General features: G+C 39.8%; 2 protein-coding genes across 4 annotated transcripts in view; one reads left to right on the forward strand and one right to left on the reverse strand.

The window, feature by feature from the left end:
- Positions 1 to 6,817, forward strand: part of LOC137298453 (double-stranded RNA-specific editase 1-like) — a 190,963-nt gene extending 184,146 nt beyond the window's left edge. Inside the window, exon 5 of the mRNA XM_067830722.1 lies at positions 3,051 to 6,817. Within this exon, the coding sequence (XP_067686823.1) occupies positions 3,051 to 3,571 (521 nt within the window). The 3' untranslated portion in view covers positions 3,572 to 6,817. The remainder of the gene's footprint in view (positions 1 to 3,050) is intronic.
- A 4,823-nt stretch (positions 6,818 to 11,640) lies between these two features.
- LOC137298402 (WD repeat-containing protein 37-like) overlaps positions 11,641 to 24,111 on the reverse strand; it is a 34,135-nt gene continuing 21,664 nt past the window's right edge. For all 3 annotated transcript variants that reach the window (XM_067830661.1, XM_067830663.1, XM_067830662.1), the window contains 5 exons: positions 24,015 to 24,075; positions 23,692 to 23,877; positions 20,769 to 20,907; positions 19,979 to 20,113; positions 11,641 to 16,973 (listed from right to left, as the gene is read on the reverse strand). In XM_067830661.1, coding sequence (XP_067686762.1) covers positions 16,736 to 16,973; positions 19,979 to 20,113; positions 20,769 to 20,907; positions 23,692 to 23,877; positions 24,015 to 24,075 — 759 coding nt within the window. In that variant the 3' untranslated portion in view covers positions 11,641 to 16,735. The remainder of the gene's footprint in view (positions 16,974 to 19,978; positions 20,114 to 20,768; positions 20,908 to 23,691; positions 23,878 to 24,014; positions 24,076 to 24,111) is intronic.

A 24,111-nucleotide genomic window follows, 5' to 3' on the forward strand; every position in this document is an offset into this window, starting at 1 on the left:
ATTTACTCCTTGAAGAAGCTGTGAATGGTGTTGTGACTGTTGGTGTAGATGTTAGATATACATCAGCTACAGATAGTAAATGATTATCCAGAGGATGATCCCTTTAACAGTGAGTGTATAGTCACAGAATAGGTGAACCAAGGCTTGAACTACCCCAGTATTGATATGTGTGATCAAGTGATATGTCAGTCTTTACCACTTTTGTCCTGACAGCAGTCTCTGACAGTTCAGGACCAATTAAGTACTTAGAATTACAAATTGATCTAATGGAGAAAAGGTCCAGTACCTTGTGTGTGTCAATGTAAAGTAAATATCTCTGTGCTATCTATGTTCGTTGTGCTCAGTACAAAATAGCTGTGTCAGTCTAGCACTTTACTTCTGATCGGCTATGTTTGATTATTTTCATTTCAAATGTCGGATCATAAATGCTGTTTAGCAATTATTGGAAGTACATCATTGTTGTCAACATCTGTTTTTCATCTCTGTAAAAAGATATATGATTTGTGCATGATACATTAGGCAGGATAGGTATATCATGCTTCATTAGCTGTAACGACATGATATAATTAGTTGCCATTGATCAGATGTATTTCAGATGTTAGGTTAGATATCATGTTGGTTTTAGGAGTCTTTATGATAAATGTCAACCCAGTGATTCTGGACTGTCTGAGTTCATGTTCTTCTGTTTATGTGAATGATCCATCATATTGAGAAACATACACTGGCTGTGTGATGATGTTATAGAATACATTTATCATCTGTGGACAAACATGGAATCTATAGAGACATTTTTTTTTTTTGACGAAAGACAGGTCAGTGTCAAAAAAACACCCCAAAGATGGTGCTAAGTAGGTAAAGGTTTATTTGACTGGTTTCGGGAGGCTATAATTTTGTGTTTGAATGTTACTTCAGGTGCGTCATGGTTCCTGGTTTGTCAAGATATTTCTTCAGTCAGTCTTACCGCTGTATTTTTGTAAGCAGCTTGGTGAATTTTCAAATCTGATAAAAGTGCAGCTTGTTTTACATGTTTTGGAGGGCTTGGCCTGATGGTTAAAATGTCCTTCTGGAATATAAGGTTGAAGGCAGTGAGGTACATTTGGTGAATCTGTCATGTGAGGAGATGGATAGTCCAGTGGTTAAAGCTTTAGCTTGTCATGCCAAAGACTCTGGTTCAGTTCCCCTCATGGGAACAAAGTGTGAAGCCTATTTCTGTTGTCCCCTCTTGGAATATTGCTGGTATGTTGCTAAAAGTTGTATCAAACCTAATCTGCTCACTAGCACATTTCATGTAGCCCCTGCTACTGTTAGATTTATTAATTTTGTGGAATTCTCTTAAATGTATTTGATTCATACATGCATATTACAAATAACTCATACATGATATTGGGTTGGACTATAAATAGCCTGTCCCTGAAAAGTTCTGACAAGGCCATTTACACACACTGTCCAATTATCCACAAAGTCTGAATGTAAACATTATTTATTTCAACAGTCAATCACTGAATATTTTCATGACATGGGAGTTTGATTGGTCAATTGACTTGGAGCTTTCTGAAAGCGTTATGTTTGAGCAAGGAGTAAAGAGTGTGGTAGAAATTAAGTTATATAGGGAGTTTTGTTTGTTGTTTTGATGTGTTTCTGACAGGTATGTTTATAAGGCACACTTTGTCTGCATTAGGAAGATATAGATAGCCCAGTTTTGACATGTTTATCGTGAGCAAATTAGTTGTCGTCAATTAGAGAAGATCAGTCAATTTGTTCAGGAGAATATATATGACTTTCCTCAGACTTCAAATGGATTGGGAATTAGAAACAAACTGAACTGTCAGCATATGCAGGCTTGATCTTCTGCTTGTAGTTTTAAAAACATTATTTTCATAAATGCAGTTGCAATGAAGTGAAAGAGGATTTAAAGTTCCATTCAAGATAAGTGCACTGACATTGCAGCATGCATGCATCTCTGTACTTTAGCTTGCAGTCCTCTTGTCTGTGATCAGTGATGGTGGCTTCATCACCAGGCTTAATGGCAGTTGGCTACCCTAGTGGCTAAGTGCGTGTGTGAGTTTAGTTTTAAGCTGTTTTTAGCAATATTCCCACAATGTCACAGGAACACCAGAAATGGGCTTCACAGATAGTACCCATGTGGGGAATCAAACCCGAGTCCTTAGCAAGGTGAGCGAATGGTTGACCGCTTGGCTACCCTGCCATGCCCTAATGATTAAGCGTTCAACCATAACACTATAAACCCGGGGTTAATTCCCCACATGAGTAAAGTGTGAGAAGTCCATTCCTGATGGCCATTGCATGATGTTGAGATATTGTGAAAAAAAGGCGTGAAACCTCACTCACTCACTCACTCACTCACTCTATGATTTGTCTTCCCCTACTTATTGTTATGCATAGAAAGCTTTTCTAACTATGTTCCACCTTGGAATAGACTGGTCAGTTGAATATAAATGTCCAGAGGACATTGTCTGTTATCTGTTATCAGATTCGCTCAATAAATATGAAAGTCAGGATACACAAACCCAGATATATATATGATGCGTACATATCCATGCTCATAAGAAAGCTCAAGGTGCAAACATATTCTTACCCAAGATAACAAGGCTGCCTGTTAGGGGCTTCAAGGTTTTAGTCACATGACCCACAGAGTACCCCTTTCCTGCTGGATGGACAGAAGCAATTTTGAACTAACTCACTTGTGTTAGGTTAGACTACATGTATTACATGCTTCATTGTGGGACTGGACCGAAGTCCTAGAAACTCTCACTGGAGTCAAGCTGCCAAACATGGTCACCCATCCAGTACTCTCCGTGCTCAGTTTTGCTTAACTTCAACTGATTTGTGACCTGAGCTCAAAACACAGAACCACGCACCACCACAATTGTATCATGCTGCCATGTTCATTACATGGCTCTCTGTGTATGTTAGATCATGCAAGAAAACAGGTTGTGCAACCTAACATGAAATGTGTGAAGTGTTTGCCCTGATGCATGTTTGAACAAACTCTACCATGTTGTTGAATGTGATGTAAATGATTGTTTCAGGGTCCCTCCTCAGTCACTTTGTGGAGCCCATCTACATTGACAGCATCGTCCTTGGCAGCCTGTACCATGGTGACCATCTCTCCCGCGCTGTCTACGCACGCATCAACAACATCGAGAACATTTACATGCCTTTCATGCTCAATAGGCCTTTCCTCAGTGGTATCTCCAACCCAGAATCACGGCAGCCTGGGAAGGCACCCAACTTCAGCGTCAACTGGTGCCATGGCGATGAGGGCTTAGAGGTGATCAACGCTACGACAGGGAAGACAGAACAAGGCCCAATGTCTCGTGTGTGCAAGCAGTCATTGTTTCAACATTTTGACAAACTCTTTGGCCAGATTTCCTCGGTGACGAGTCAAACCATCACAACACGTCCAAAGTTGTATTCTGAGGCCAAGGCAGGTGTTATGGACTATCAACTGGCTAAGCAGCAGCTATTCAAAGCATTCCAGAAGAGTGGGCTGGGGAGCTGGGTAACAAAACCCATTGAGCTTGACCAGTTTGAGCTTATTTCAAGTTGAGTTACCTCCCTTCATGAATGTGATTATCTCCCTTCCTGGTGAGATACATGCCACTGTTTAAGCTCAAACATGCTGATTGTACTGAAAGAAATGATTAGTTTTGAACTAAATTTAGAGCTATATTTGAGACTTGAGATATGTGTTCATGTAATTGTGAGAGTAAAACTTAGTTTTCTTTCTTCTCTTTCTAACTACATTGTCTGTAGAAATATCAGATGCTTCTTGTAAATGATATGAAATGGAAATCCAGTATGGGGAATGTGACAGAGGAACTGTACTAGTGTATAGTATCATGCAAGCTGAAAAGGGGTCTGTAGAAAGTCGTTACAGACACATGTTCGCTCAGGTTGTCACATTTTAAATCTATACAGGCTCTCCTTGGTATTTTTAGATACTCGTTTTGGGCTAACACTGTGCTTGCATTGGTTTCACACTGAACTTGAATGTGGATTTCATGTTTTCCTTTCTATATTTTTGAACTTTGTGATTTTAAACACTGTCTATGCAGTGAACGTTTTGTTACAACCTTGTCTTAATACTTTTATTTAACTGTGTTCTTTTTTTTTCTTTTTTTTAATTTTGTTTCATCTGTTATTCTGTTACTAATGATGTACAAAATCAAGAATCATGATAAGGAATTAGTTGTACAAATACATGCTAATATGACCCTTTTGATTGATCCAGTACTGACAGTTTAATGTTTCACTCAGTGTGTGCTGATGTCTCGAAACACTTTAAAAACAGGACTTATCAAAAATTAGTGAATAATTCCTAAACCAAATATTTTGCAGATGAGAAGAGAGAAAAACAAACAATCAAATACTTCTGTCAGTATCTTAGCCTTCTCTCTCAGCACATAACATTGTATGTCTGGTCATTCCCATGGGTTTCAGGGATGGCGATTTTCCTCTGATTCTTGGTTTTCTGCTGGTATTATCTCAAAATGATCAATGTTGTGAACTGTCTGAACCCCCATTCGTTGACTCAATATTAAGTTTTCAGCTGCAAACCAAATTCCTGTTGCCATCCCTGGTGTTTAGACAGTAATGTGGCTATGAGTGAAGATATACTGCTACAGATGGAAAGTTGATGTTTCCTGGGTTCTCATCTTTTCTGAAGGACAAGCACTTGTCATTTCATCTTAAATCAAATTTTCCTCATGATAAGTACAAATGAATACATGACATGTTTAATAGGTAACAACTTCTTTTTGTTCTTTATGCGACATTTAAGTGCTAATTTTTGCTGCTTCACCTGATGTATTCATGTTCAATTCTAAATGCCTTTCAAGAACATTAGTACCTATGTTTCCTTGTCTGTATGTGCAGATCTTGCGGGAAGCACATGGCTCACTACAGCCATAGATCACTGTCACCTCCAACAATGCGTCTGTGATGCAGTCTATGACATTGTGAATCTTTGATCCGTCACAGATGTCAGTGTTTTTCTCAAGTTAAGAAACAAATTAGTTGTGGAAAACTTATCTGGAAATTGTCACTTGTCATTGATTAAGGAAATTGTCAAATTTTATATAAAAATCAAATTCACTTTTTGTCTTCTGTGGTGGTATGTTACTGGTCATGAATGCACATTTTGTTTACTTGCAAATCCTGACACATTTCTATGAAATGATGGCAGGAGACACCGGGGAGTGTGGGTCCATTGGTTAGTTTTGGCTGAACATTCAGCATTACATGGTATTTGCTCACACAGTTTACATTTGTTTGGGGTTTTTTTTATAAGTTAGTGTGTTTACTTTGTGTAGTTCCTAGTACTGGGCAGATATCTGACAAGACAAGGTGGCTTCTTGTATCAATACTGGAGTTAAGTCATCCCTCTCTGGGCTGATGAAGGAACCTTATGTTTATAAGCAACAGACCATATCATTGCTGTTCCACAATGCAAACTTCTTCTTGCAGAGTTCTCTCCTCCTTCCCTGCCACGATCCACTTACATTAACTTGGGTGGTACCAGAATGGTAAAAGTCTGGGTGGGGCTTCCATCTTGGAGTGAGATTAAAACCATAGCAGTGATGCTAGACTACTTATGGCTCATTGAAGTACAGTTTCAAGTGCAGTTGCACCTAGTCTGCTACCATGGCTGTGGAATATCTGTTTACCAACAAATTCTCTTTTGAACTTCAGAGAGCTCAATTCCTCTTCAGTGGAAAAAAATAATAAATTAACTGAAATTTATTGTGTAATACTAGAATTAAAACCTTACCAGTTTAACACGGCTAGCAGATGTAAAATGCATTTTGATGTCAGTAATACTGACTATCAAGTTCATTAGAGGATGAAGAGGCCTTCAAGGCTGAACTCTTTCTAACAACACACTCTATTCTGATGCATGTATGGATTTCAAACTCAATATAGAGTTGGAGCATCAGAAGAATAAAATTTGTATTTTGTGTACAAACAAATGTAGAGTTAAGTCATGCTGATTACAGACATTTTTAAACAGGAGCTGTTCAGTTAGCAAATCAAAATTTTTATATACTTGTTTTTGATGTCATGATAAATTTTAACTCACTCTTATGTACCTGTGAATATTTCACTTAAATACTTCATTGGAAGCTGCAAGCGAGGTTTGCTTGTCAGATGTTGCTAGGATATATATTTCACATGTGTAAATTGTCCATCAAAAACTCTGTACATGCTGTCATCAATCATCCAGTGCTGCCTGAAGCAGATGACAACAAAGTTGTTTGCACCTTTGCTGATGTTTATTCATGACTTCAGGCAGATTGTTTCACTTACGGAAGTTTTTAATGAATTCTTAATCATGTGTACACTTACTTCAGAGAACAATAACATTTGAAACATATATTCTGTAATGAAGAAGACTTTTTGTGTGTGTTCTCAGAGACTAGTCATCTATGATGAACTGCAAAAGGGGATGTCTTTGATCTACTAATGTAATACACATCACGACCTTCATGCTTTCACAACCCTCCCTGTAAAGACAAAATTATTCAATACCTCTTCATATTGTATTAAAAGATGTCCACTGTTTTGTAACCCTTACTTGGACACTGTCATGTTTCTTAATGATGGCCCTACCCATCAAAGATGACTAGTCTCATTATTCAGGTACTGTGTCCGGTTTAACAGAAACTCATAACATACCTTCACCTGTGACGGCCTCACTGACATCATGTCACTAGATCATACCCTCAAATATTCCTGTTGATCACCAACATTTGTTAACTTGAAGCTTCATATGAATAAACTCCTTGCAGTTCTACACTGTTGTCATTATGATGGCTGAAATAGAACATCAGTTGAAGTGGGTCATTGAAGTAGTTCGTGTGAAGACATTTCAAGTTGCACATTCCTTGTCCTGTTTTAATGCAGTGTTTAGTTGCAACTAGCAGAATCAACGTAAGCTGCTCTCATGAGTATTCTTACATGAATTCCTCGGCATGTCAACTTAGTGACAACTACTGACTTGTCTCACAGCACAGGTTGCTGGCATATAACTGACACATTCCACTAAGGTTCTACAAGTTATGTTGCTGTAGTATGTCAATTGTCGATAGTATTTCCCTGAACAGGAAACACCCTCTGTCCTTCAGTCATCAGAATCTCACAGAACAGGTGTACACCAGAGATGTGGCATCAACAACAGACATACAATGAACAGAATGCACTGTATCACTGGGAACTCTCCAGTCACAAGTTTTGTGGACAAGCATTGAAATTGAAAACTTCTTCAGAAGTTAACTTTAGTGCTAAGATGAAACCCCTATTTCATATCTTTTTAGGAGACCGTAGGGTAGCCTAGTGGTTAAAGCATTTGCTCCCCACATGGAAGGACTGACTGGTTTTCATTCCGCACATGGGTACAATGTGTGGAGCTCATTTCTGGAGTCACCTGCCGTGATGTTACGGGAATATTGCTAAATCGGCATAAAACTAGTCTCACTCACTCATATATTTTGAATGTTTTGTATAATTGGACCATAGCAGAAACTTTGACATAATCACGGAGTGATTAGTAAAAATGATCTGAGCTGCCTGAGTTCATACCCACAGGCTATCACAATTCCTGTTCCATAACTGACGTTCCTTCATTTTATCTGACCAGAATGAGGCCACTGGCAAAGAAGCAACACCCAGGAGTGTTTGGTTCAAATGACCTGGGCTGTATTCCACAAAGACATCATTACAGTCTGAGAACCATAACTTCTGTTCTTCATTAGACTTAATACATTTGTGTGTCATCAAAACCAGGAGGAGACCCTTGGGAAAGAAAGAACACCCATGAAACATGGTTTTACAAGACTTGCAAACCCATGTCCAGTACCCATTAAAGTAGAAAATGGACACGCAAAAATATCTTGCGACAGGGAGGGGGAGGGAAGGCACGGCACATTATTAGTCATTGTACCAACACATGTGACTTTGCTGAGGGTTTGATTGTTTCTTTCAGAGCAGTAACATGCATCACTTCACCCACGATCAATGATTTATTCCAGACTCTAAAGAAATTGTCAAAACATACAGTTTTTAATATTGTTACTTCACAGTACCCTCATCTGAAACGAGTCTTTAAACTAATACTTGGGGGTCCCTAGAACCCCATGTCTGTGAATTGAGGTAAACCACTGCATGAAATGTTTGGGTCAAATGTAAATTCAAAGCATACTGTCCTCCCAAGTGAAACCAGATTTCAAGGAGCACCGTCTTGACACTTACCTGTGCAAGTGAGAGGAATGTTTCCAGTGGTTTGAAAACATGGGTTCAGCCATATCATTGCAGGGACATCAATGTTCACACATTCTTAGGATTGAGTGATTGTGTTTTTCGACAGTAAGATGGCACTGACAACAAGATCAGTGGAGTAATAGTATGGTAAAAAGTCTGGTTTGTTTCCCCACACATTTTGCCCCTAACTTTAGACTGTTTTAAGTCAGATAGCAATGCTCGCAAGATATCAAGCAGTCATTACATGATAAGCAGTGTATCAAAGTTGTGTGAACAATCAGGCCCTGATTTCTTTAAACAAACTTTAGTCTGATTTAAGACTTATAAGTTTTGGGCTTTTACTCAAATTAGAAAAATGCATTTTCCAGAAAGAACTGAAATTGATATTAAACTTGGTTTGATGGATAGTTTACTTAAGTTGTTTGAGTTTTTAATCCCCTTGGCATATAATGGGAGGTGGGGGTATAGTCATTGTCTCTGTCTGTCTGTCCATAATCATTTTGTTTCCGGAGCAGAACTCAAAAACCGTTCAATATTTTTAGACCAAAACTGGCAGACATTGCAAACTGAAGCTAAGGTTGTGCCTTCTGCTGTTTACATTAGCATTTTTATTTTTCTTGGTTTCCATGGAAATTTGGTCTAATGGGAGGGGTGGGTTTCACTTCCGGAGCACAACTCAAAAACCATTCAATATTTTTCTGCAAAACTCGGTAGATATATCAGTCAGAACCTGAAGTGGTGCCTTTTGCAATTTATAAGCTTTTGCGATTTATAAATAATAAATTTCCATGGAAATGTAGTCTCAAAAGGGAGGGATGGACTCTGTTTTTCGAAGCATAACTCAAAAACCATTTTGATATCTTTCAACAGAACTTAGCAGATATATGAGGCATATCTTTAAGTGGTGCCTTTAGCATTTTTTTTTTCATTATTTCCATGAAAATGATTCAAATTTGGTCAAAAGCATGAGTCATCACAAGATGACATATCCCCCCCGCCCCAGCCCCCACATATTTGAAAGGACAAATCAGCTGACAGTTACTTATTGTGTTTTTAGACCATGTCTGAATTGTTTCCATGGAATTCATGAAAAATATAAATGCCATGTATCTGTAATCAGAAAAAGTCACCATTTCAAGATCTGTCTCATGTATGTGCCAAGATCTTTTGAAAGATATGAAATGGTTTTCAAGTTGTGCTGCTCCAGAAACAAAGTCTGCAACGTGTTCATGGAACTGAAACAATAATTAATCACAAAAACCTGTGAATACCAAAAAGGCACCACTTTGGGGTCTGCCACACATATCTACCAAGTTTCACTTACAAATATTAAAAAGTTTATGAGTTCTGCTCCAGTAACGAAACACACCTCTCACTTTTGAGTCTAAGTCTGAAACATTGCCATGGAAACTGAGAAACTAGGAAATCACAAAATCCTATAACTAGCAGAAGGCACCACTTTAGGTTGCAATTGATATATCTACCAAGTTTTGCAGAAAAATATTGAACGGTTTTTGAGTTGTGCCCAACGAAGCCCATCTCTCAAATTTGAGACCAAGTCCAAAACGTTTCCATGGAAACCGAGAAAATAATATATCACAAAAACATGTAAGTACCAAAAGGCACCACTTTAGGTTCTGACTGATGTATGTACAATGTAATAAGTTTTGCAGAAAAATATTGAATGGTTTTTGAGTTATGCTCCGGAAACGAAGCCCACCCCACCATTAGACTAACACCAAAATGTTCCATGGAAAAACAGCAAAAATAAAAATGCCAAAAATCTGTAAATAGCAAAAGGCACAACTATAGGTTGAGATTATTATATCTATCAAGTTTGGTCTAAAAATATTGAACGGTTTCTGAGTTATGCTCCAGAAACAAAATGATTACGGACGGACAGACGAGGCGTTGACTATCTCCCCCCGCATTACATGCCGGGGGGATAAAAACGTCAACTGACTGTCACATGATTTGTTCTATCAACTATATGGAAGGGCCCTAGGGGATGTGAGTTGAGTTTAAAATTCAGCTGTTTCAAATTATCTGACAAATCTCAGTCCGGAATGTGAGCAAAATTTGAATATGAACTTAAGTTTGTTTTGAGAAATTGGGCCCAGAACTTGGAACAAAGAAGGCTCGTTGCAATGTTGCCCAATATCATCCATAAACATTCTACAGATTCCATCACTATTGGAATTTCAATATGGCCAACAGGAGGTTACCTTTGACTTAAAAGTAAGATCTTCTCCAGATCTAGAAGAGCTGGAAGCCTAATCTTGTTGATTTCCATACGTTCAAGACAGTGATATCTAGTGATGAAGGGATGATCTGGGTATTGGGGTAGTGGGTATTCCATCAGTATTTAAGATCACATAGGGAGACAAATCAAAGATAATAAAAATCATCAGTTAAGAAAACAGGATAATCAGATGCTTGAACCCAAGGTGCAGAACTTTATACTACAAATTACAACAAAATGGAGAAAACATGTGGAAAAGATAACTTTACACCCTATTATTCTACAGAACCTGCTAGAAAAGCATCATAAGGAAGACTGCGGGTACAAAACATCAATTGCATGTTGAGAACAGAGGAAGAGCAACACTCTTCTTTCTGTCCTTAGTTGGCAAATGGCCAACAAACCCAATTTGACAATAATAATGCTTAGCACATGTTCAAACATTCAAATAACGCAGACTGACTTACATTTTCATAGTCTCTAAACAAATGTCCCTTCCATGTCAGACTCATCTAACATATCAGTATCAGGGTGTCGAACTGACTGACCTCTTGCCACATGCTGCAAAGTCACATTTGACTGCAAGGTCAGTACATATGGCTGCAGATCAAGTCTTCAAAACAAACATGCAGCATCTGTAAAGCCAAGCAAATTTACCAAAATAAAAGCATCACTAATAAAATTCTGACATCACTGACAGCAACAGATTTGTTGTGGAAAATTGTGGATGAAGTTGAATGATAAATGTCTTCAGTGTTAAGTGCTTTACGTCAGACTGTTTGCTGCTCACCAATGCCAGGAGACAGTATCCTGTCTAGACACAGACTGGATACAGGCACCAGACCAGAAACACCAGTTCAACATGAAATGGAGACTTGTTCCTTGGTCTTGCATCCACTTCAATTCATGTCTACACCTTGCAGTTAATGTTCAGACATTTTGTTTCTGTGTAAGTTGGACAATTATTATCTGCTGGATGAACACAGGTCATTATTGATCTTTTATTATTGTGTTAAATGTATACAGTAAACAGCAGCCAAAAGGTGACTTTTCTCAGACGTAAATTTGAAAAAATTTCAAATACCGTCAATCGGATAAGGTGCCACTAATGTCTGGCAAGGTGGTACCAAAACTCATGACTGACACTTTCAGCAACATTCCAGCAATATCACAGCTGAGGACACAATAAATGGGCTTAAAACATTGTTCCCATGTCGGGAATCAAAATCAAGTCAGACAACCATTATCTTGGTGCAGGTATATTCAATTCCAGTTGTTCCACATCACTTTGAAAACAGAAATATCTGTGTTTCATCAAAATATTACTAAAACAATTAAAAGAAATATGAAATAAGGCATCATTGACATTTGTCCAGGTGAATATTTATATTTATTCAATGACTGATCATTAAAAGTCCTAACTGTTTGCAGAGCCTGTCAATATTGTTATTCTATTGACATGTTTCATCCACTGATCTGACAATCAAACAATATACTACTGTATTTCCAAGGAAACAAATGTATTTATTCCCAACAAGACAAACTGTACATGATTCCATCATCTACCACTGTAATATTGCTATCAAATCACTCAACAATCTGAGATCAGAAAATGGATATTTCAGGACAAATCACAACTCTCTGTATTCTAAAACTGTTTCTGTGCCAACACCAGCACACCTGTACAGTTACATTAGTAGGACAAGGATGTCAGTCAACTACAGAACATGGACAAACTAGGAACACATGTAGTCAGTAGGAACACTGCATAAGCAAAGAAAATCATACAACACAATAATTCAGTCATCTTGGATGTAACAAGACCAAGGACCTAAAATGTTTTAATAAAAACTGAGTATCAGCATTATTGGAGCAATAGTCATTCCTGATTTCAAAATGTAATGCAAGTTATTTCTCTTGTTAAGCCAAGTTGTCTCCCCTTCAATTGTACATACTGATTCACCAACACATTGTTAAGAACCTCATACTATGTCATACAATAGGGCTCCAGATAATGTTTCAGGAATATGTACTCCTAATTGTTTTAATGTAGGAGTACTGGAAAAACTAAGAGTATATTTACTGAATGGAAATTAATGGAGTGATCTTGTGTGTCATTTTCATAAACAACATTGCTGCTTTTGTGTAAACAGGTCATTGAACAATAAAACAGTATTTTACATATAAATACATCAGTTAACGAGTCTAAGACTACATACCATTACTGTGGTTCGTATCTGCTACGTTTTCTAAATTATTTCCTTCCGTATGTTGCACACTTTTTATCTGCCCTTATCTGATAAAGCTTTGGATATACACATGCAACTTTTTGACATTATTAATTATGAAATTCACATCACAAACAATTTATCCCAACCAATTCTGCAACTGTTAGTCATAGTGGTCCCCAATATATTTTCACTGAAGCAGTTGTTTCATTGGAAACTTGAATTCATTTGCACTCAACACCTAACTGAGGATGTGAGGGTGCTGTAGTCAAAACATCAGTTCAGGCAGTGTAAGGGAGATAACTTTTAATACTCTGTGGCTGAGGTCTGAATCGCAACTCTATGCATATATACAGTGAAACCTGATAATTCTGGATATTACGCTCCACTGCATATACAGATTTCTGGATTAATGATTGGGGCCTCCGTTCACAACACACTAAATTTAACCAACCTTAGTGCAATGCGACATTGGTAGCCAAAGTTAACCTTAGCAAAAGTTGCTTTGTGAAAGGACCCCCTGTACTCTGTAGTGCCCATGAACTAGATCCTAACAGTACAGCCACTGTGAGACCAATCTGTACACCGGATGACTAATAAAAATATATACCTTAACAAGCACTTCTCGGAGAGCTGACTACACCTGTGTAGAAATAAATGTGTCTGTATGACTAGTGACTGAAGGAAGAAACACACACTACACTGCCGAGATAATCATTTAATGAGTAACCTCCATGTTTGAAGTGGGAAGTACGGTCACTACACACCAACTGTTACTAACATGTAGGGGTGCAATGGTACGCCATACAACGGTTGAGTATGTATCACGGTACACAGCCCTTGGTTCAGTTCATTAACAATTAAATTTGATAGGATTAATGTTTTCGTCAAAAGGCACTGTCGGTATGGTTCAACTTCTGAGAAGATATATCTTCATGAAATTGGGAACCAAACGAAAGGGCCTTTACATGATCATCCAATCGAATTAGCATGAGTTGTTGAATATAGCAACTCAGAAATGTCAGAAACGGTAGCTCCACAAAGATGTCATTTTGTATCAAATTCCACGAAACATTTGTCATGACATTCCGAAAGTAATGTGCATAAGGTGAGCAAGATGATAGTTTCAGGACGTAAACTCAACCATACTTTCAAGGTGTATTTTGGTGTACTAATCTGAAAACAACATGTTTTAGTGTATTCATACCGTTTCAGCCCTACTAACATGGGGCCTGTTTCACAAAGAGAAGTACAACACGTGACACTTCTAAACATAAGTCCTAATGCTGCAATCACTCTCTGACACAGGGCCCATAATGGAACATACTGGTAGAGACTGAAAAAAAAAACCATATGAGTATTTCCAAGATAAATATTTACAAAGATTTTTGTTCCTAAACCCTGAGTATTTCATATGAGAAATATAAAGATGTACATTTGTAAGTCATGATACTGAGTGACTGATATCCGGAACTGAAGAAAGAGTATTGGACACCAAGATTTTATTCTGAAGTACAGAAATAGATCACTGACAATCCTCTTTAATCACAGGGGCTAATTCAACTGCTGGTACCTCGGATCGTGGCTTGCAGAAACAGCAGAGGGTTTCTGTGGCTAGTAAGTACATATGCTCATACATACAAAAAATATCTTCAGGTGCAATTTTAAACATCATAAAGTCTTACTTTCAGAGAAACAATGGATTTGCATGATTTCAGATATATATACTTGATTTTCCTGTTGACTTAAGTCTTCATTCAATGAGTGTAGGATACGGTCTCGTGACTTCTAGTATCACTCACCATGTGGAATATCTAGACTGCAATCACTTGACATACTTCAGTTCATTTAGTCAACTCTACAATCACAAGGTGAGGCAGTATGAATGTGCTGCTGCAGTTGTATCACTGTAAAGAACAGGTTTGTGAAACTGTACCTATTTCCAAACCCATGAAGATCCAGGTAAGAATTGGTCTTAAGTAACTGACACTTGTCGTAACAGATGACTCATGGGTTGGCAGGCTTGCTGACTTTGTTCTCATATGTCATTGTATCCCAACAGCGTAGAACAATGCTTGTGATGATCACTGGACTGTCTGGCACAGACACAATTATTCTGATTGTGGCATTAATTAACAGACAAACAAGCCAGCCAACATACCTATTTCAAAATCAAAGTGTGACCTTTGGCAGGAACAGTTCACAAAGGATCTATCCTACTTGTTAAAGACCCTCTTGACATGTCAGGGTACTGAGTACTTTAGACCTGTTATTGTCTTCAAGACAAGTAGTCTTGTTACCAGTAGTGTGAACGTTTTCATGAATCCACCCCTGTAACAACTATATACTATGACAGGACACTACTTAGAAGAACAAGCAATGAGTCAGTGTAAAACAACCCTGTACTATTTCCATAATAAATATTCATAAGACTTAGGAACTAACTGACCTATAAATTCAAGCTAAAAATAAACAATAAATATTAGCACTTATTAATTTACAAAATGAAAGGTAAAATGGCTGAACCGTCAACTGAGTGTAACATGCAGAACTGACATATAAACACAGACGTAACTGGAGAAACAACAAACACCTTAAGAATGTAAACAAACTACAAAACCTACCAAACACAAACACCAACATCATAGTATGTTTGTTAACAATGTGTACAAACTGTTTGACTTGGCCAAGTGATGAGGTAAGAGAAGCACTTTCTCAACCATCATACACAATACTCAATCTTCCTCAACCCAACATTGTCATTCCCAATACCAATCAACCACGAAGAGACCCCACCATTTTAAATATGTTACAGGCTAAAATATTAGGCTGGTTACACTATTAAGGATTTCAACACAAAACATCTGAATTTGGGTTGAGACCTTGATAAATTCAGACCTTACACTCAGATTCAACCTCTATCTGAAAGTCAAGGAACCCCACATCAGATACATCAGATGACCGTATTAATTATCCAATCAGCACTCTGGCCATAATTTCTCTGTCAGCCAACTAATTAACTTTCAGAATTCTGTATTTTGACAATGAAACAAAAGGTGCAGGTCTGCACTACATTGTGCCACAATTTATATGCAACAATTTCCATCATACACTTTTGTAACATCGTACAGGAGTGCAGCTATAAAACTACATTAAAGAAGATGTCATCCAAACACCATGTGATCTCTCAACTTTTACAGAATGCCCCTCATGCTGTCTTCATGTGCTGCACAGTTTCATGTGGTTGCTTTGGCTCAAAGTGGGAATATCTGTGGTCTGTGCAGGTTTTCTTTAGCCTTGACCAAACATACCAAATCAAGAACAGAGGTGATAAAAAATCAGATTTGAGAAAGTTGACTTCTGCTTGACTGAGTCTGATGAGAGCCTATTGAGGGTTTTTGAGATGAAAGGTAATGGACTGGAGTAAAATATCCAACTTTGATTAAATTACACCAACCCTAACTCATGGGGTAAAAGAACATATTCAGAAAAAAATCAAAATACGGTGTAAAGAGTGCCATTTAGCAAACTAACATTATCTCTCCATTGTAGTTTCTGGTTTTACTATGGTTGGTATAATAATTCAATAGAACATGCATAGAACAATATGCATAGAGCCAAATAAATCATTATGTAGCCCCAATTAACAAAATGTACACAACAGTAATTGTAAATTGATCTCACTTATATTTTCAATTCTTAGTTCAGTCTCTATGATATATTATTCTTTACAGAATCACATTCTAAAAAATGTTGACTGTGCAAAATTCAAACAATGCCAATGCAAGGGATAATATTTACAATAGATCTGCTTGGCAGCTATCTCTGTTGTCATGTTAGGGTATTCACTAGCCATGTAGGATGTAATTCTGAGAATACAACTTTGGGCCTCCTTAAATTCCCATTTCTGTTCAGTATCTATCATGATAAGTCCACGAAGGATGCAGAGTGTACACAGAGCATGCAGGCCATGACACAGGGGAGACTACTCCTTGGTCTGACAGTTGATGTGCCACCCAAACACCTGTCTGTCGAAGCCACAGGAAAACAGATTGCACGTCTGGTTGTCATCTGCGAAGGTCACAGAGCACACCATGCGTGAGTGACCTTGCCTGTTGCTGCGAGGGAGGCGTCCAACGCGAACACCGCTGATGTCAAACAGTCGAATGTGTCTGTTATCATGAGGGATGGCGATGATGTTCTGGGCTTGGGACACAGCCAGCCTGAAATAAATACACACTCAGAATCTCATTTCCTGGAAATAAATAACCTATTGGTAAATATTTCAGATTGGTAATCAGGCACCAGGGATTGAAAGTATACAGGTAAACGTTAATTAAGCACCACCTTACATGCTATATGCCTGTATTGTCTGTACATCCCACATATCGCAGACATCAAATGTCTAAGACAGAAGATACACATGCTCAATACACATTGGCATGCATGACACTGGGTTATCATGTCATATCAGTTTGGATCTCAATCACACCATTAATTATATACTGTTAGCCAATTGGTACGCAACGCGTGCAAACTGAAGACGTCCAAGAAAAACCAGTGACCCATGCTAAAGACCTCCGTAGACAATGGCATGTGGGCATCACACTGTCCATGAATACTGTCCAAAAGAGGTTAAGAGCTGCAGGATAGTGTGCATGTAGACCAGTCAACCGTCCATTTCTCAGAGAGAGACACATGCAAGAATGCCTGGCATGGTGCAGGTTAAAGCAAAACCACAATCTCAGATACTGGCACAGGGTCCACTGGTCTCACGAAAGTCGTTACCTTCTGCATGCCACTGACAGCCGCAGTCATGTCAGGCACTGGCCATGAAGCTTATAACCCAGAAATGATTGAACCAACAGTCCCCTTTGGTGGTGGCTCAGTGATAGTGTGGGGTTGTGTGTCCCATGACTGCAAGCTGGACCTAATCACAATACTGGGAATGTTAAACGGCCACCATTATCAACGTCACATCTTGGATGGTGCCATAATACCCCATTTTGACAATCACACACTTGCCAGTCATCCCCTATTCATGGATGATAATGCCAGTCCTTATCATGCCGGAGCAGTAGTTGATCATTTGAGGATCAGTGTTATTGACACTATTCCATGACCTGCAAAAACCCTGGATCCTATTCCCATAGAACATTTATGGGATTATCTTAGGCGCCAAGTGAGGGCCAGAGATCCTCCTGTGCAGAATGTGGATGAACTACAACAGGCTCTTCACGAGAAGTGGCAGAGACTCCTGATGATTAGGATCAGACGTCACATTTCAAGCAGAAGGCGTGTTGAAAATGTGATTCGTATGAGAGGTGGATACCCCTGACACTGACTAAACAGTTTCCACGGATAGCCCTGATGACCACAAGCACATTCAAGTTGAACATTTGACATTGCAGACACTAGTATGGACTGGACAATGATACTTTTCAGACTAAGTGAAATGGTCCTTTTGACATTTATTGACATAACTCCAATAAATTGGTATCAATGATAATCATCAGCTTCATTATTTGTGCAGTGATAGTGCAGGACATCCCTTCAGCAAAATCATTCCTCTTTTACATTGAGTCATACAGGACTTGTCATGATTTGAATGTTGAACTTTTCTGAAAAAGAGGGTGGTGCTTAATTAATGTTTAGATGTATATTTTAAAACATTCTAATGCAAATGATTCTGATACATAAGTGATCAAAACTTCTTTTCAATTTCTTTTTCTTATGTGGCAGATTGTCCAATTTCCTTATTCCATCAATCTGTTGCATGCTTGATAGTATCAGTCAGTCTGTCATATACTTGTAAACAGCCAAGTCAGTCCATCACATACCTGTTAATGTCAGTCAGTCTGTCACATACAGTCATCCCTCGCCATAATGTGGGTCTTGGGGCCCACGGATGACCTCACGCGTTATTAGACATCTGCGTTATAGTACCTATTACATAATGTGGAACAAAGGCCGAGTAAGACATAACAAAACTGCTATTTCGTGAATTGTGTCCAGTCAAAAATATATTGTATCATTGAAGCTGAAAATAAACAAACTTTGAAATGAAAATATATATGTACGGGAAACTTACAATAAAAAATCACTAGACATGATAACTTGATTGTTGTACCAGTTATGCTACCTGTTATCAAAGACGTATATTCACGTGAATGTACGTCTTTGCATTTATTCAACTAAGCCAGAAATAGCGATCAGCTGTGCACAGATGTTTTGGTCCAGTGTACCAGTGATACAGGTAAAAACGATCCGATAATATTACATCAAAGAACTTCTATTCCATTATCAGAATATTTTACATATTAAGCTGTTATTGTGACAGATTATTTACATTGCTATCTGGCTAGTATGTAATGTGAGTTTTCTGCAAACATATTTAACATAACAATAAACACAGGCTGTTACATGTCTGGATACAATTTACGTAGGAGACAGTTTGACAAGTCACTGCTGACTTCCCGCGATACTTGCAACTTCGACTGTAAAAAAACCAAAATTTTGCCCATTTAATTGTTGAAACTGACTTCAATGAGTCAATAACGCGGGTCTCGGAATCCATGGATTACAAGATGTAATCTGTTGGTGACTGCTAAGAATAATGTGAAATTGGTGCTATCAGGGTAGGCGCGAAAAATGTACCCTCACGAATGAGGTAAGCGGAAGTTGTACACGTATGGAATGAGGTAATGCCATTCTCTTACTGTGTTTCAGTTGTTTCTGTCAACAGTTTTAATAAATAAAATTGGGGTTGAATTAAATCAAATAAAATGTGGTTTCTGACACCATACGTTCTGGGATGACTGTGTCTTACAGCGTTAAAGCGCGGTGTGTTGCATCACAGGAAACACTGTAAGTACTCGTCGTAACTCGACTGATAGCATGTCTTGTCTTTCATGAGTTACTACTAGAATGTTGGTATGATTATTATTGAGAAAACCCTGCATGTTTTGAGCATCTGAAACACAATGGATATGTACAATAAACACTGTCAGTTGCCATCCACACTGAATTTCACTAATTTACAGAATTTATAAGAACGCAACAGCAGATTTGTTGATGAGCTATTTTCAATTTCGTGAAGGGGTGTGATTGCAGTTCAACCTTTTTATGGGAGCCACGTATTACCCCGCGGTTTCACCAAATCCGCTTATCGCAAAGCGCGTTATTGCGAGGGATGACTGTATCTCCTAATGATCCATTAGTTACATACTTGTTAATGGCGGAGTCAGTCTTGATGATAGATAGTGGAGAGCGCATGTTACGGAGATCCCAAACTTTGACCGTTCTGTCATCACTGCCAGACACCACTTTGTCCCCTCCAGCAAACACAGCTGATGTGACTGGTCTGGAAAACAAACAACATAACCTTACATTCTATTCCCCACCCACACCCCATGGGTACAGTGAACATTTATGTGGACAGAGTGCTGGCAGGTTTTGTCATGCCAATATTATACACAATAAATGCATCTGACATTTCATTTTAAGCTAAGACAGATAAAAGTATATCATTAGGGGTATACTGACGCAACGTGTCCTGCAGCAGTTGGATACATCCAAGTCAAGGTTATAAATACAGGTGTTGACAATTAACTCATAAAAATCCCAAACATTACAAGGAGAGTGAGAGGCTAAAACACAGTACTGGACAGCATTTCAGAAAAGCTGCTGCATTTAGCACTGACAAAAAAAAAAAAACAATCAAGGATTTAACACAACAAAATCAACAGTCATAGTATCAAAGCTGACAAAAACAACAAGAAAGGAGTCAGCTCTAACAAAAACTAATCATCAACAATTTAGTGCTAACAGTATTAAGAATCAAGGATTTAACACTGACAAAACCAACAATCAAGGATTTAACACTGACAAAACCAACAATCAAGGATTTACTGCTGACAAAACCAGCAACCAAGGATTTACTGCTGACAAAACCAAGAACCAAGGATTTAGTTCAGACAAACTGTGCAATCATCAAAAGTCTCCAATCTAAGACTTACTGTGTATGTCCCTGGAAAACATTCACTTGCATGGCAGAGTCACGGAAATCCCAGAGCCGGAAGGTGGTATCCTTGGATGATGTGACCACCAGTCTCTGGCTTGGGTGTGCTCGGACCTCATTCAGTTCCTGGATGTGTCCTGCCATCACAACAGAACATCAGTCACTGTGACAATGTTGTGATGTGACACTCGCATATATTCCAATCATATCATGATGGCTGCAATCAGGGCAGTCAATCTAGAGGGTGATAGCATGAGCAACATTATCGGGGACCTTTGGCTGTGTGGGTAAATGACATCTCAGTCAGATCTCACAAGACTCATTTGTATGTTGGTACAAATGTCTTTGGCTTGCCTTGAACAATGCTCTACACCACTACAAACATCATAATATGAGGTCATTTCAGCTTTGATATGCAACAATTAATGATCTGGAGCCTAAAGTCATGAATATCAAACATTTACCTCTCAGATATACGTACCATGCGCATAGGTACTGACAACTGCAACTGAGACAAATCTGGGATTTAAACCACTGCTGATTGCGGCAGATATCCCTACCTGTTCCAGGTGTGTCCTGCTCCCTGCTGACAACCTACACCTGAGCCCAGTGTATCCCATCCATGCTGACAACCCATACCTGACCCAGGTGTACCTCAATCCATGCTGATTATAACTACTTTATCCAGGTGTCCCCCACTCCCTGCTGATGACCCATGCCCTGAGCCCAGTGTATCCCAATCCATGCTTAAAATCACTACCTGATCTAGGTGTATCCCACTCCTTCCTGACAACCCATACCTGAGACTGGTGTATCCCAATCCATGCTGACAACCCCAACTTGACCCAGGTGTATTCCAATCCATGCTGACAATCCCAACTTGACCCAGGTGTATTCCAATCCATGCTGACAACCCCAACTTGACCCAGGTGCATCCCAATCCATGCTGACAATCCCAACCTGACCCAGGTGTATTCCAATCCATGCTGACAATCCCAACTTGACCCAGGTGTATTCCAATCCATGCTGACAACCCCAACTTGACCAAGGTGTATTCCAATCCATGCTGACAATCCCAACCTGACCCAGGTGTATTCCAATCCATGCTGACAATCCCAACTTGACCCAGGTGTATTCCAATCCATGCTGACAATCCCAACTTGACCCAGGTGTATTCCAATCCATGCTGACAATCCCAACTTGACCCAGGTGTATTCCAATCCATGCTGACAACCCCAACTTGACCCAGGTGTATTCCAATCCATGCTGACAATCCCAACTTGACCCAGGTGTATTCCAATCCATGCTGACAACCCCAACTTGACCCAGGTGTATTCCAATCCATGCTGACAACCCCAACTTGACCCAGGTGCATCCCAATCCATGCTGACAATCCCAACTTGACCCAGGTGTATTCCAATCCATGCTGACAATCAAAAACCTGACCCAGGGGCATCCCAATCCATGCTGACAACCCCAACTTGACCCAGGTGTATTCCAATCCATGCTGACAACCCCAACTTGACCCAGGTGCATCCCAATCCATGCTGACAACCCCAAGTTGACCCAGGTGTATTCCAATCCATGCTGACAATCCCAACCTGACCCAGGTGCATCCCAATCCATGCTGACAATCCCAACTTCACCCAGGTGTATTCCAATCCATGCTGACAATCCCAACCTGACCCAGGTGCATCCCAATCCATGCTGACAACCCCAACTTGACCCAGGTGTATTCCAATCCATGCTGACAACCCCAACTTGACCCAGGTGCATCCCAATCCATGCTGACAATCCCAACTTGACCAAGGTGTATTCCAATCCATGCTGACAATCCCAACTTGACCCAGGTGTATTCCAATCCATGCTGACAATCCCAACCTGACCCAGGTGCATCCCAATCCATGCTGACAACCCCAACTTGACCCAGGTGCATCCCAATCCATGCTGACAACCCCAACTTGACCCAGGTGCATCCCAATCCATGCTGACAATCCCAACTTGACCCAGGTGTATTCCAATCCATGCTGACAATCCCAACCTGACCCAGGTGCATCCCAATCCATGCTGACAACCCCAACTTGACCCAGGTGCATCCCAATCCATGCTGACAACCCCAACCTGACCCAGGTGTATTCCAATCCATGCTGACAATCCCAACTTGACCCAGGTGCATCCCAATCCATGCTGACAACCCCAACTTGACCCAGGTGTATTCCAATCCATGCTGACAACCCCAACCTGACCCAGGTGTATTCCAATCCATGCTGACAATCCCAACCTGACCCAGGTGCATCCCAATCCATGCTGACAACCCCAACTTGACCCAGGTGCATCCCAATCCATGCTGACAACCCCAACTTGACCCAGGTGCATCCCAATCCATGCTGACAACCCCAACTTGACCCAGGTGTATTCCAATCCATGCTGACAACCCCAACTTGACCCAGGTGCATCCCAATCCATGCTGACAATCCCAACTTCACCCAGGTGTATTCCAATCCATGCTGACAATCCCAACCTGACCCAGGTGCATCCCAATCCATGCTGACAACCCCAACTTGACCCAGGTGTATTCCAATCCATGCTGACAACCCCAACTTGACCCAGGTGTATTCCAATCCATGCTGACAATCCCAACCTGACCCAGGTGCATCCCAATCCATGCTGACTATTCATATCTGACCCAAGTGTATCCCAGTCCATGCTGACAATCCCTACCTGGCCCATATGTATCCCAATCCACGCTGATGAACCCTACCTGACTCAAGTATATCCCAATCCATGTTGATAAACCACACCTGACACAGGAGTATCCCAATCTATGCTGAAGATCCATACCTGACACAGGTGTATTCCAATCCATGCGGACTATCCCTACCTGATCCAGGTGTATCCCACTCCCTGCTGACAGCCCCTACCTGACAGAGTGCTGATCTGTTCCCCTGTCTCCGCATCATACAAGATGGCCAACCTATCCCATGATGCACTGATGACCTGAGCTCCTCCCACCATCCAGTCAGCAGCAATAACAACATCAGTGTGTCCTGTGAGCTCCACCTGTGGTGTGCGGAGTTTGTTGCTCTCCTGTGCCAGATCAGCACCATCTAGGGGCAGACAGAACATGAAATCATTATTACAACATGAATCAAGCCATCAGCCAGTGGATGCCTGACACAATGTTCATTAATCTGACTAGACAGTGTATAGTAAAGCAGTGGTCCAAGACCAGTAAATAACCTACCATCACCAACATCTTCCTTCTCCGACCCGTCAATCTCATCTTCTCCCGAGGAGTGGGATTTCTGTAACAAACAGTAACAAAGTCGACAATTAAGGTA

Source organism: Haliotis asinina, chromosome 10 (genome assembly GCF_037392515.1).
Source record: "Haliotis asinina isolate JCU_RB_2024 chromosome 10, JCU_Hal_asi_v2, whole genome shotgun sequence".
In the NCBI taxonomy this organism is placed as follows: domain Eukaryota; kingdom Metazoa; phylum Mollusca; class Gastropoda; order Lepetellida; family Haliotidae; genus Haliotis; species Haliotis asinina.